The sequence below is a fragment of the Cryptomeria japonica genome, chromosome 11 (genome assembly GCF_030272615.1).
Source record: "Cryptomeria japonica chromosome 11, Sugi_1.0, whole genome shotgun sequence".
NCBI classification, from domain to species: Eukaryota; Viridiplantae; Streptophyta; class Pinopsida; order Cupressales; family Cupressaceae; genus Cryptomeria; species Cryptomeria japonica.
The window spans coordinates 726,779,257-726,794,280 of NC_081415.1; the positions used below are offsets into that span (position 1 = coordinate 726,779,257).

The 15,024-nt window shown below is 37.6% G+C and overlaps 1 protein-coding gene across 1 annotated transcript in view; it reads right to left on the reverse strand.

The window, feature by feature from the left end:
• Positions 1-15,024, reverse strand: part of LOC131041223 (uncharacterized) — a 118,524-nt gene that overhangs the window by 26,861 nt on the left and 76,639 nt on the right. The window contains 1 exon segment of the mRNA XM_059214835.1: positions 176-642. Within this exon segment, the coding sequence (XP_059070818.1) occupies positions 176-642 (467 nt within the window).

Below are 15,024 nucleotides of genomic sequence, written 5' to 3' on the forward strand. Positions count from 1 at the left end.
TGGGTCACCATCTCCACTAAACCTATCAAACTTCAATGATTCGGCGACTATTGGAATGATGGTATTCAGGATAGTGATGCCTAAAGGGCTCTTCCTATAGTATGCAAGTACAGATGATTGGCCTGAAGAAAAAGCTAGAGAAGTGAGTTGCAACTGAAGCTGGCCCATGTTCTACAGTATGGTATTTGGAATTGGGTGCATGGGTGGAGGAGGAGGTGGTGGAGCTGCACCACCTCCCCTGTTAGACAACATTCTGACTGACATGGTACTAGCAGAGACAACTGTAATATAGGCAATAACTGAAATAGCAATCAAGTCACTGGCCATACCCGTGTAACCTAAAGGAACAAAGGAGGCACTAATACATGGGATGGTAGAATCCACCATGCGGGCTCCCAACTTTGGGATGCTAACACCAACCTGGGACCTAAATTGATCAAATTGGGTGTCCATAGGGGGTACCCCAGCTAGGGGCACATGGCTTTTAACAATCATGGATAGGGCTCTCAACATCTCCAGGCCTCTCTTGTCGGATATCAACATGTCTCTCAACATGTCGACGACATTCCTGACCTGGAGGCGAACATTCTCTTGGTTCAGGAATCCCTCAAAATATCTCAGATTCTGCTCTAAAGAATTGATCTGCTCAAAATCGATAGAGACAATAGAATCATGATCGATAGCAGGAGGGTAAGACAGGGTAGAAATTCTAGGAGAGTTAGGTTGCGAATTGGAAGGAGAAGGCCCCCTAGTTAGAATAGATTTTAGACTGTGAGAGGTCAAGAACTCATTGGGATCAGAGGATTGTTCACCCTGCATGGCACCGAGTAGAGGAGGACTGTAGTGATCAGGAGGGAAGCTCCTCCTGGATGACCTCTTGACTATGGCTCCTATCATAGTCTAGGTTGTAAAGCTCATAAGTTGATCGACAACCAAATCACAAAATAGGGACACCTATGCAAGTCTTTGGAAAAATATATAAGACTGTTTTGTTTTGATGTGTTTAAGATAAAAGTGTGAAAGGGAAAAAGATGTTTGCTATTTTTTGGTTTTTTTTTTGTTCTTTTTTTTTCCTTTTTTAAAAAGTTTTTAAATGAGTGTGATGAAAAAGTAAAACAACTATACTAAACTAGAAAAGGAAATTAAATAAAGGAACTAATCTATACTAGAAAAAGAAAACACGCACGAATCCCCCTTCACGTTGGGTTCACCAAAATGTAATGGAGGGAATTCGACACCTCAAGGAAAAATTGTCCTTCCGATTACCTCTGCGAACTGGTGCTAAGATGAGCCAGGGGATAACAAATTTATACAAGGAGCATTAGACACCCGAGAAGAATCTCTGGATGGCTTTACAGAGCCTCTATCCTCAGGACGAGCATGCGGAGCTGGGACATCAGCGTGGCACATTGTCGTCTTGTACCGACGGAGCACAAATTCCAAGCAGAAAGTCCAAGATATGGTGACAGAACTTATAAAACAAATAAAAAATATTGGAAATTGTGAAAAACACGAATTACAAAACAAAATAAGGAAAATGCTAAAGGATAAGAAAATATCACAACCTATCCATGCTGTGTAGCCTCCCACAATATAATCTCCTCTTCGTGAAGTTGTGCCTACACACATGCAAGACAGAAAATATTGGGGGTTGTGTTTTGGAGCTTGCCTAAGTTAGACCCCCATTTTGATGTTTCCACCTCCACAGACAACCCAAAAAGCCACAGGAAAGGAAGATGATGAAGAAGTTGATAAAGAAGAATGTAAAGATGAATACAAAGACAATGCTATGCTATTTGTTAATTGGAAAATAAACAAGATATTGGAAGTGCAAGATAGAGTTAGATTACTCCCCTAGTACTTGGCAAGTGTTGGAATGCTTGAAAAACTTGGTAGCTTGATAATTATGCAACAATGGTGGAGGTTTCTCCAAGAGCTTCAATTTCCAAGAAAAAGTCTTCAATCTACCAAAAAGATCTCTTGTAAATGTCCTGAAACCCAGGGTATAGGCTAAGGGACGAGCCTAAATATTGGTGACCGTGCACGGAGGCATTATGGTTCCTTCCTAGCGCGAGTCGTAACATCCCAAGGACCACCTGATGGATGGAAGGTTGGCAGGATAGTAGCATGCCGCGCAAACATCTCTGTGCCACGTCTTCGTCCTTTGAATTTGTTAGATCGACAGAGTTGGTAACGCCTCTGGGGAAGCTGACATGGACTTCTTCGGTGGCAAAAAGGACAAGCTGGCAAACCTGTCCTCCAAGCATCATGGGGGAGGAACCACATGTCACAATTGCCACTAAAGGTGATGAGGGAAATATTTTTCACTCTATAGGTCTCTTCATGCAAGAGCTAAGGATTGGTATCTAAGTTTTCGCAAAAAATCCTTTGCTCATTGGGATAAATTAGTGGGTGCATACAAAAAAGAGTTTACAAGAGACCCTATTGACCTTGTCATAAAACTATCTAAGATTAGGAGGCAAGATAAGGAGACCAAAATTCCTTTCAACCACAGGTTTACCATGGCATTGTGGCAAATCTTTGAGGGTTTTAGGCCCGATACACCACCTTGCATTAGTATGTATTTTGAAGCTTTTGAAGAAGGTTCTAGTGCACTACTGGAGGATTTCAAAATAGTGGATATGCAGATGGCCTATAACTCCATGGACATCATGAGACATGAATACATAAGATATTGGTTTCCCACAAGTCTCAGTGATGGTGACAAGTGTAACAAAGTTACAAATACCAATATGGTTGTATGTAACCAAGTAATTTTAGCCTCAGATGGAGACAAGTGTAATCATGAGCACAAGGGTTGAAGATGGAGCAAGGTGCAGCATGGATGCTAATGCCAATTATGTAATTTGTGCTTATTCTCAAGAAGTACACCAATCAATATATGATATCAATAATCGTCTCAATGATAACACTCAATGCAATGCTGAAGAGAAGAAAAATGAGGAGTGTAATCAGCCCATAGAAGACCAATGTGCAAGTGTGAACTGTAAACATGAAGACCCAAGTGTAGATCAGGATGAACACAAATTTTTTTCTTTCTATGGAAGATTGTGACCCTTTTTTAGATAAGGTTGTTGGAGATTCAATCTCCTATGACAGTGATTCTTTATCTTGTGATCAGACCATTGAGTTGTCACAGTTTGATGATGCTAGTAATGCAGCTGAAAGTGATTTGCAACTTGGTAACAATAGTAGCAGTGATGGGGATCAAGAAGATTCATAGGTAGAAGACATAGATCAAAGCAATGGTATATTGACAAGTGAGAAGATTTCAAATTTGTTGTCAGTTGAGTATCAAATACATTTGAGCAAAAGTGGTCTTGAGACCTTGAGTTTTTATCATGCCAAGGATGACACCCATTGTGAAGCAATATATGATACTTACATCTCTGATTTTTCTTCTACCAGTAAGTTGGTTAGTATGCAAAATGATGATGCAAATGAAGGAGAGATATCATTTTATTGCCATATTCAAAGTGGTGAAGGGCCTGATGAGAGTTATGATGAATCCAATTTCCTCAATATGTGCCAGACCTCAGCCTGATGGATTGATCCCTATGATGATGAGTTCTTTTGTGAGTTGGAGCCTTGTTCTAAGAGTCTTCACATGGATGTGGGAGTTGATTTCAATTCTAAATCAAAACTTTCTTGTGAGCCAGAATCACACTCTTTTGAGTGTATATGAGATACTGGCAGTGTTGCTACATCATGCGAGAATGAGGAAGTAAGTGAACTTATGAGTGTGTTGAAACTTCCCATTGATCATTTTTTCCAAAGAAGTGAGTTGCCAATTCAACCAGTGCATGATTCTTTGTCTCTTCATGCATTGGAGGGTTGCTTGTATAAATCACAAGGTTTGCAAGAGCAACTTCATGAGAGTTTTTAGTTTGATGTGCAAACTTGTGATAATTTTTTTTAAATGTTACCAGTTGTATGTTAATGCAAGAGTTTCCCCCTTTTTAGCTATATGGTAGTTGCATAAAGTGTGACAATGATGTGATTCATGATGGATGTTCAGTTCAGTCTGATGGTGTTTGGTTTGATGAACATAACATGTTTTTGTCACACAATAATCAAAATTTTCAGTTTGTCCATGAGTTTTCAATGTTTCACGATAGTGAATACACTTATGATTTTTAGTATGGTAGGTGGATGAGAGATATTAGCATGTTTAATCAAATGGATTCCAGCTATATCTTCAGATTGGCCACAGTGAAATCAGAAGAAAATAAGGTTTATGATAGATGGAAGCATTGGCCTTTCTTTTCTGATATCCTTGGGCCATCATTTGTAGTTTGATGTTTCAAACCACAATAGTTAGGAGTAGTGAAGACCCTTTTTAACTCTACACCCAATGGAGTAGGAACTTGGTCTTCTCCCCAAAGATCTAGGATCTTGCCATACCTGTAAGGTCCATGCATCCCTCAGTTAGAGCCACTATTGGGTCCTCAAAATTTTGCATAATTTTGAGGACCTAGGTTCAAAATTTTGCTAAGGACACTCAAAATACCGTTTGCAGGATAACACGTTGTGTTATATTATAACTTCAATAGGTAACTAATTTGAGAAAAACACGTTAGTCACACAAGAAGATGAAGAGGGAAAGTGTGGAATGAGCTACTGGGATAGGTAACTGGACGAGGATAACATAGTCCACTGAGTTGGAAATGCATTGGGTAGGCTTCTCTAATCCAAAAAATGTATGATTGTTGTTTGACTAACACATCATGTTAGTCGCACTTGGTTGTAGCTGTCAATAACATGCCATGTTAGTTGCTATGCAGCTACAAGGAATATGGGTCGCAGTTGTGCATAATATGTTGTTTTAGTTGCATGAGTGTCACGTGCTAAAATATATTGAAAATACATGTGACTGGTACTTTTCGGTGAGACTACATTTCTATATCATCGACATGTTCCTTGTCGATGAGATGTCATCTTTCGCTAAGACTGTTTTTCCTCCTACTGGCTTGTTCATGATACACCAATATGTTCTTTTCGGTGTGACTATGTTTCTATCTCAGCAAAACCATCTATTTTGGTGCGACTTAGATTATCTCTATGACTCATTTCAGGCTCTATAGTCATTTATATGCTATACCAACTGGGTTCCCTTTTCGGTGAGACAGAGTGGATGTCTGGCTGACATATCTTGATTTTCGATGTGAATTTTCCTTTCAACAAGACTCACTTTATGCTCAAGAGGTCTTTGATGTCTTGGCGACATGCCCTTTCCCTAATTGTGCCTTGACTTGTCCCACCTTTCCTAGAGTTTTGCAAGTATCCAAGTGGTGGCAACAATCTAGCATGCTCAAGCGGTGATGTGTCGAGTGGCCCCTACTCCTCCTTCACGCTTCATGGTGCCTACGTGCCACATATTGGTTCTCCTGTTCTATGGACCCTGCAATGGTGGGCCGACAGAAATACCTTTTGGGTATGACTTGCCCTTTCGGCAAGATGGCTTTCTTCTTTCATCACCTCTTTTATGTTATACCAACATCTTTCTATTTCTATGTGAGTATGGTTCAATCCTTCCAATATGCTTCTTGTTCAATATGATGGAGGTCTCCTCTAGGCGAGAAGGCTTGGATTTCATCAAGAGTTAGTCTTTCGGTATGACTATCATTTCATCTATTGGCAATTGGAGGAATTGATTATGTGTTGCAATGATTTTATGTCATTGATGGCAACACTGACTGTTTTGGTTGTTTACCAGTTTTTGGTAGGTTTAGGTGGAGCGGTTAGATTTTGATATTGATCTCGTATGCTCTGGTATGCTTCGATTTGTGGAATTGGTTTGGATTTTTCACTCATGCTATTTAGATGTGTATCACAATTAGCTGGTTCAGGATTTGATAACTAATGAGCTATCATTTGTTCTAGTAAGCCTTTTGGTCACTGGTAAGGGTTCTACCGATAGAGCTTTGTTGAAAATATTTTGATGCACATGATAAGTGGTGTTGGTGCAGCTTCTAGATGGCTTTTGGGATGCAGTTGGTTATCTTGTTTGTGTTCTTATTGATCGGTAGTGTTGGATTTGGGTCCGGACCTAATGCTATCTTATTTGGCTAGGTTATGGACCCATTTATGTAACGTGTTGGTGGATGATCCTAATGTGTCACTGGTTGGATCTATTGATTGGATTATGTTGTTTTGGTCTTAGGCCAACTCAGTTGATCATTGGATTGCGGGTTTATGTTATGAATTTATTATATTATCTTTTAGGTGGCCGACCTAATTGTTTAGGTCCCAGGTTGGTATAAATATGATGTAAGATCGCTTTGTAGATCATGGGAGATATTCATTTGCATATGGGTTCTTGGGATATAGGATTATCTATGTGTGAATAAGGTTGTAATCATATGCAGAGGTTTTGGTCGATCATGACTGATCAAATTGGGTTGGTGACAGAGGTTTAAGACCTCCGGTATTGAGCTTAACCAGAACTATATTCAAGCATAGGAGATGGTATTCTTGTAGTTCATTCTTCTTTCCGGATTGTAGTCTGGATTTATTTTGTAGTTGTTGAGGCTCCTTTTGTGATGAGCAATGCACTCTAGGCTATTGGCCTTCTTGCATGTGCATACCCCTCTTTATGTAATCACGTACTTACTGCAGAAGTATTATCTGACTGTGAGTAGGCTTTCCACCATGGTTTCCCTTTACCAAGTTTTCCATGTACAAATCTTGGTGTTATCTTTTGTGGATGGTTGGTAAATGTTATGTGGATTATATATGCTTAATTTTTATATCTGCTATTTTGGTATTTGGTTTATGTATTTCAATAACAAGTTTTTAATGCTTAAAGTTATATAATCTATTAACAACCGATTCACCCCCCACTCTCAATTGTTCACCGGTTATCTAAGTTGTTTAACAATTGGTATCAGAGCCTGGTCCTCTCTATAGAATCTTAACAACTTGAGGAAGATCCTATAGCATCTAATAGTTCAAACTCATCAAGTTCATTTGTAGCTGTTTTCTGGAGAGAAATTCCTAGGCTTGATGGAACAAATTACAGGGTATGGAAGATTCAGATGGAAACTCATCTGAGATGTCTTGGCAAGGAGATTTGGGAGATTGCTAAGAAAGGATATATACCTCATAATCCAGCATCTAGCAATCCTCCTCCGACAAGCTTGGATAAGGACATTGAAAATGATTGTAGAGCTAGAGAAGCCCTTTTATGTGCACTTTCTAATCAGCAAATTATGGGACTAAATGACAAATCAACTGCAAAGGCTATATGGGATAAATTGGAGACTCTGAATGAAGGTGACTCTATTGTTAAAATTGCTAAACTTGATAGTTACCTGGTGAGATATGAGAACCTGAAGATGGAAGAAGATGAAAGGATTACTTCTTTTATGGAGAGAGTAAGTGAAATTATTCTAGGAATTCGGTGTTGTGGTGGATCTCTAAGCGAAGATGAAATTGTTTCTAAAGTATTGAGAGCTTTTACACTAGCTTACAAGATAAAGGCAACTATAATTAATGAGTTGAGAACAATGAAAAACACCTTTGTTAATAGATATATCTTGGTTGGGAAGCTATCTTCTTTTGAGCTTGAGGAATTTGGTCCTTCTGGAGTTGTAAAATTTGAACCTTCTTTTCATGCATCTACATCATCTACCAGCAAGAGTGATTGGAAAGCCTTATATGCTAAGGAACTAGAGGAAATGAAGAAATAAGATGAACAGTTTGAGAAACTTGAAGCCCTATTTTCTAGAAGAGTACATAAAGGTCCGACGGGAAGTAAGTATGAAAGAAAATAACCTTTTAAATGTTTCACATGTAATAAGATAGGTCATTTTACATCTAGATGTCCTAAAAGGAATTCAAGATTTGAGGAAAGAGCTAGAAGATATTTTAGCCCTAACCATGATTATCATAACAAGCATAAGTACAAGAGGAACAAAGACAAATCATGCTACTATGTAGATGAGGAAGGTGTGACTAATTCTGATGATGAACCAACACAAGACTCAGCTAGTGGATCTGACAATGGAAAGGAATGGGTATTCCTGGCTATCAAAGAAGATGATTCGGTAGCTGAAGAAAAGGCCCTTGTTGCTGAAGTTGAATACAAGGATGAATGGGTAATAGGTAGTGGATGTTCACATCATATGACTAGAGATAAAAGGAAGTTTCTATCTTTGCAAGAATTTGATGGTGGTCTGGTTAGATTTGGACATGACAAAGCATGCATGATCAACGGAAAAATAAACTATATCATTGGATGGTAAGCATGATACTGATAATGTTTATTATGTTGAAGGTTTAAGGCATAATATTTTGAGTGTAGGACAATTGGTGGATAAGGGATTTTAGTTATAGTTCAAGGATGGAAAATGCAAGATTATCAACAGATCTAGATTGGAGATTACAACCGGTACTTAGACTAAAGATAACATCTTTCATTTGAACTTCGGTGAGAAGACATTTTTTATTGCACAAATTGATGAGAGTTGGCTATGGCATAAGAGGTTGTATCATGTGAATTTTGATTGCATAGTAAAAATTAGTTCTACTAAGGTAGTTAGAGATATACCTAAGATTGTGAAGCCTTATAATCCTATATGTAAGGAATGTCAAATGGGAAAGCAAGTCAGAACTTATTTTAAGAGTATACAAGACAAATCTATTGATTTTCTTGATTTTATTCATACTAATTTATGTGGTCCAACTAGAATCAAGAGTTTTCAGGGTGATAGATATTTTATGCTAATCATTGATGACTATTCTAGAATGATGTGGGTTACTTTTCTAAGGGAGAAATTTGAAGCATTCGAAAAGTTTAAAATCTTTAAAGCTAAATTTTAGATGGAAACAAGATTGAAGATTAAATGCTTAAGGTCTGATCAGGGTGGAGAATTCACATCCAGCGAGTTTAACAGTTATTGTGAGAAGAATGGGATAAGGAGACAATTATTTGCACCCCGGACACCTCAGCAAAATGGAGTTGTGGAAAGGAAGAACATAACTATCTTGGATGTGGCTAGAAATATGATGATGGAAAATAATCTACCTCATATCTACTAGAGAGAAGATATGAGCACAATGGTATACACATTCAACAAAGTTCATATCAAAGGAGACACCGGTAAGACACCTTATGAGTTATGGTTTGGTCATACACCTATAGTTAAGTATTTTAGAATCTTTGGTAGTAAATGCTATATCAAAAGATACGATTCCATTGGAAAGTTTGATCCTAGATGTGATGAAGGGATATTTCTTGGTTATTCTAATGAAAGAAAACCATATAAATGTTATAACAAAAGATTGTAGAAAATTATGGAGAGCACTAATGTCAAGGTGGATGAGTTGAACATAAGTCAAATCGGAACTTATGAGAGAGAACCGGTAGTGGAAATTATAATAACTAAACCGCTAGCACCTACACTAGAATAAAATGTTGAACCAGTTACTCTGACAGTATTAGAAAATTCAACAGTAACTGAAGATCAGACCAGAGAAATGGAAAATTAGAAGACTCTTAAGTACGTTAGGTTAAATAATTCAGAAGATCATATCATTGGAGACAAGAATAAAGAAGTGATGACAAGAAGAAGGTTGGCAGCTGATGAGGCATGTTTAATTTCTCAAATTGAACTGATATCAGTAATTGAAGCATATAAAGATGAATGTTGGATGAAAGCTATGGAAGAGGAATTAGATCAGATAGAAAAGAATAATGCATGGACTTTAGTTTCCCCACCTAAAAATAATAATGTTATTGGGACTAAATGGGCTTTTAGGAATAAATTGAATGAAGATGGACAAGTTGTGAGGAATAAGGCTAAATTGGTTTGTAAATGATATTCTTGGAAGGAAGGAATTGATTATGATGAGACTTTTTCTCCAGCAGCTAGGATTGAAGTTGTGATATTATTTCTTGCTTATGCTACCCATAAGAACTACACGGTTTATCAGATGGATGTTAAGTGTGCATTTTTGAATGGAGATCTTGAAGAGGAAGTTTAAATTGAACAACCTGATGGATTTTCACTTTCAGATGACAAAAACATGGTTTGTAGGTTAAGGAAAGCTTTATATGGATTGAAACAAGCCCCTAGAGCTTGGTATGCAAGATTGGATAAATATCTTTTGAAGCTTGGTTTCACTAAAGGTAATGCTGACAGTAATTTATATTCTAAGATCACTGATGATGACATATTGATTGTTGAAGTATTTGTTGATGATATCATTTTTGGAGGTGAGGATAACTTAATATGGAATTCTCTGATAATATGAAGAATGAATTTGAGATGTCTATGATTGGGGAGATGAAATTTTTCTTAGGTTTGCAGATTACTTGGACTGATAAAGGTATTTTCATCTATCAAACTAAGTATGCTAGGGAGTTGTTGAATAAATTTGGTATGGAAAATTCTAAACTGGCTGGTATGCCTATGGTTACAAGTGAGAAATTGACTAAGATGGATGCATCAACACTAGTAAATCCTACATGGTACAAGTCTATGATTGGAGGTTTGTTATATCTGACTCAGACTAGACCAGATATAATGAATGAAGTTTGTATTGTATCAAGATATCAGAGTGATCCTAGAGAGAATCATGAGAGTGCGGTGAAAAGGATTTTTAGGTATTTACAAGGAATAATTGAATATGGTTTGTGGTATCCTAAAAATGATGATTTTACACTATGTGCATATACATATGCAGATTGGACTGGAGATGTTGATGACCGGAAGAGCACATCCGGTGGAGCCCTCTTTCTTGGAAAGAAACTTGTTTCATGGATCAACAAGAAGCAATCATGTACCTCTTTATCTATTGTTGAAGCTGAATATGTTGTTGTTGCTACTAACTGTACACAAGTTCTATGAATGAAGCAAATGTTGAAGGATATAAGGGTGGATTGTAATGAACTGGTAGTTATTCACTATGATAACTCTACTGCTATTGGCATATCAAAGAATTTGGTATTTGGTTTGTGTATTTCAGTAATAATGTTTTAATGCAAGTTCTATAATTTGTTAACAACTTATTCACCCCCCCCCCTCTTAGTTGTTCACCGGTTATCTGAGTTGTCTAACAATTGGTATCAGAGCTTAATATTTTTGGCATTGATGTCAAAGGGGGAGAGATATATGTGAAAAATAGAGCTTAACATAATATAAGTCAAAAGGGGAGAGATCAGAGCTTAACAGGCATATCAGTCACAGGGGGAGTTTTTTAACTTCAATGCAATATCTTCTTATGAGAGATTGTTGACTGTCTTCCTTTGGGGGAGACTTGTTTGGCATTTCTTGGCACTTGGATGTTTTTCACATCTCTTGTTGCCATCAATGCCAAAGGGGGATATTGTTGTCAATTGGAGGAATTAATTATGTGTTGCATTGATGTTTTGTCATTGATGGCAACACCGACTGTTTTGGTTGTTTACTGGTTTCTGTTAAAGCGGTTGGATTATGATATTGATTCGGTATGCTTCGGTTTATGGAATTGGTTTGGGTCTATCACTCATGCTATTTAGATGTGTATCATGATTAGTTGGTTCAGGATTTGATGACTCGAGAGCTATCATTTGTTCTAGTAACCCTTTGGTTACCGGTAAGGGTTGTACCGACAGAGATTTGTTAAAGATATTTTGATGCACATGATAAGTGGTGTTGGCGTGGCTTCTAGATGGCTTTTGGGATGTTGTTGGTTATCTTGTTCATGTTCCTGTTGATTGGTGGTGTTGGATTTGAGTCCATACTTAATGCTATCTTATTCGGCTAGGTTATGGACTAGTTTATGTAACGTGTTAATGGATGATCTCGATGTGTTACCCATTGGATCTATTTATTGGATTATGGTTTTTCGGTCTTAAGACAACTTGGTTGATCATTGGATTGAGGGTTTATGTTATGAATTTATTGTATTATCTTTTAGGTGGGTGACCTAATTGTTTAGGTCTCGGGTCAGTATAAATATGATGTAAGATCTCTTTGTGGATCATGGGGGATATTCATGGGCATATGGGTTTTTGGGATATAGGATTATCTATGTGTGAATATGGTTGTAATCACATGCATAAGTTTTGGTTGATCATAGGTGATCAAATTTGGTTGATGAAAGAGGTTTAAGACCTCTAAGACTAAGATTAACTGGAACTATATTCAGGCATAGGAGATGTTATTCTTGCAGTTCATTCTTCTTTTCAGATTGTAGTTTGGATTTATTTTGTAGTTAGTGAAGCTCCTTTTGTGATGAGAAGTACGCTCTAGGATGTTGGCCTTCCTACATGTGCAGGCCCCTCTTTATGTAATTACATACTTACTGTAGAAGTATTATCTAACTGTTGGTAGGCTTCCCACCATGGTTTTTCCCTTTACCAGGTTTTCCACAAACAAATCTTGGTGTTATCTTTTGTGGATGGTAGGTAAATGTTATGTGGATTATATTTATGCTTAACTGTTATATCTGTTATTTCATTATTTGGTTTATGTATTCTGGTAATAAGGTTTTAATAATTAAAGTTCTATAATCTATTAACAACATATTCACCCCCCCTTTCAGTTGTTTAACATCTTCTCATCGGCTAGTTAATACTTCAACAATATATCCCTTCATTGCATTGTTTGGTGGGCCCACCTCATCAAATTGACTACATATATCTAATTGGTGACCATTCATTGGTCCACCTTGGCAGTGATGTGTTTGTGTCGGGTTCTGGTTGTGTGGGCCCCTTCATTTATGGTTCGGTGGTGCCATGTGGCAGCCATAGGTTGGATCTCTCGGTCTATGTGGTCCCCATTGTGGAATGGCAGCGAGATACTTTTCGGCAAGACCTTTCCTTTCAGCGAGACCTTCTTTCCGTCTGGCCGCCCCTTTGGTCTTGTATCAAAATATCCTTTTTCGGTGTGATAGATTCTTCGTCTGAGCGACATATGCTCCATGTCGCTATGACAACCATCCCATCTTGGCAAAAAAAAAAATTTCAGCATGACTTTGGACTTTACTGAGACCAAATCTACCTTTCTTTGGTCGTTTATGCTACCCTGACATGATCTTGTTTCGCTATGACTTTGGAAAGTCTGGTCGATGGTGGTTCCTTTTCAGTGTGACTTGTATTGTGTCTTGCCACACAATATGCCTTTTCGGTGTGACATGGAGTTTCACCATGACCCAAAGTTCCTTTTTGATGTGACACATTTACGGTCACATCGATAAAGACTAAATGCGGGGTTTTCTTTTCTGACATGACATATGGTTTCGATATAACCAAAAATGCTTTGTGTCAGCCTGTGGGAGTTACAATGAAGAGGTTTCCTTTTTATGTGACTTATCTTATGTCTGGTTGATAGAATATCCTGTCGGCCCGCAAGAGGATTGATGTTGAGAGTGCATAACGTGCTTGTTATCTGATCTACCGAACATGCCATCATACAAACCAATAGACTCGATAGTCAATGTGGAAGTTGACCAGACTTGACCAAGTGATTTGGATGTTAAAGATAAAGAAGAGTGGCTTCCAGGTGATCAAATAGAGGGTCAAATATGTAGAGGTTGGTGCATGGAGATGATGGCTCTTAAATGTGGTATTTTTCATATCCAATCAGAGCAAGTCAACAAAGGATGGAGAATGTATTAATGGGGATCCTATTGTATATTTTTTTGTGGCTCGAGATGATCTACAAGGAATATATTAGATCTTACGGGAAGGTGAAGATTACTAAATATAGTACTTTCAGCAATCAATCAAAGATGGAAGATGATGAAAGTAATGGTGTTGTTTAATCAGTAGAGAGGTGGATTTCTTTAAGACTTGAGAAAATTGATCAGGGTGGTTGTGATTCTATTCCAAAGGCTATACTCACAGTTGCTTGCATTGAATGCCTCTGGGAAGATTGCAGATAGAACATGAGGAATTGATACTTTAGAGCATACTGTAATCAAGAGGCAATCAGATTTTGACAAGTGTGTCCCAATTGGCCTGTAGCCTATTTTTCTCCCTTATCCTATAAGAGGGAAATCAGGGTCAGTGAGACAAGAGACTTCTGAAGGTGACTTTTTGAAAGTCCGGGGAGTAGGTATTTCATTTACAGTCAAAGATTAGGAGTATTCTAGAGTTAATTTTTAGTCTATAGTCATTTTTCATTTCAAACAGTGTATAACCAGAATGCATACAAGTCTTGATATTCTTATTGTCACCATCTCCGACATATAATGACACTATTTTATAAAATAGATGATTAAGGATCCTCTATTTTGTCCCAACAAGTTCAGGTGTTTGTTTTATTTTATGCTTCTCTTCTAGGAAGAGATGAAATTGCTCTAAATAGGACACTGGAATGGTGTCGTATGCATGAAAGATATGTAAGAATGGTTGCAATAAAATTGTAATAGGGGGTATTGGTGTAATGCATCAATACTGAAAACTCACTATGTATAGTTTAGTCTATTTAGGTCTAATATCTACTAGCTACAACTTGACTCTGTTACCCTGATGAAGGCACTGGTAATGGGGTCTACAACTAGTTCTCATAATCAATTTATTTCCATAAAGTCTTTTTTATTTCCTATTTTTATTTCTTGTTTGTAGGAGTAGGTCTAGTGTAGAAACCCATCCCAAATGTTGAGTGAGATTTTGAAGCTAGCATTGTATCCAAGTCTAAAGATTCATACACTTTCCTTGGCATATTCACATTGGGATATTTGCTGAAATTTGTAATGTCATGAGTATGAGAAGTTGTAAGTTATTTAGGAATTATTGAGGTACACCTGCCTTGGTCCTATAGAGCCAAAAGTGCATGAGAGTTTAGTCTTGTGGACAAGTCTCATTCTTTGGCCAAATCTAGCTTTGAACATGTTGATGAGAAAGTGGCTAAATCTTTAGGGTTTGGGGACTTGTTGATTTGGGAACCAACAAGCCCTAAGAGGAAAAAATGCAATACTCTTAAAACTATTTTTAGTTTTGATAAATGGGGAATCTAGAAAAATCAAGGTAGGAAGGTAAATTATAGGAAAGAACTCTTTTCATTTTCTAAA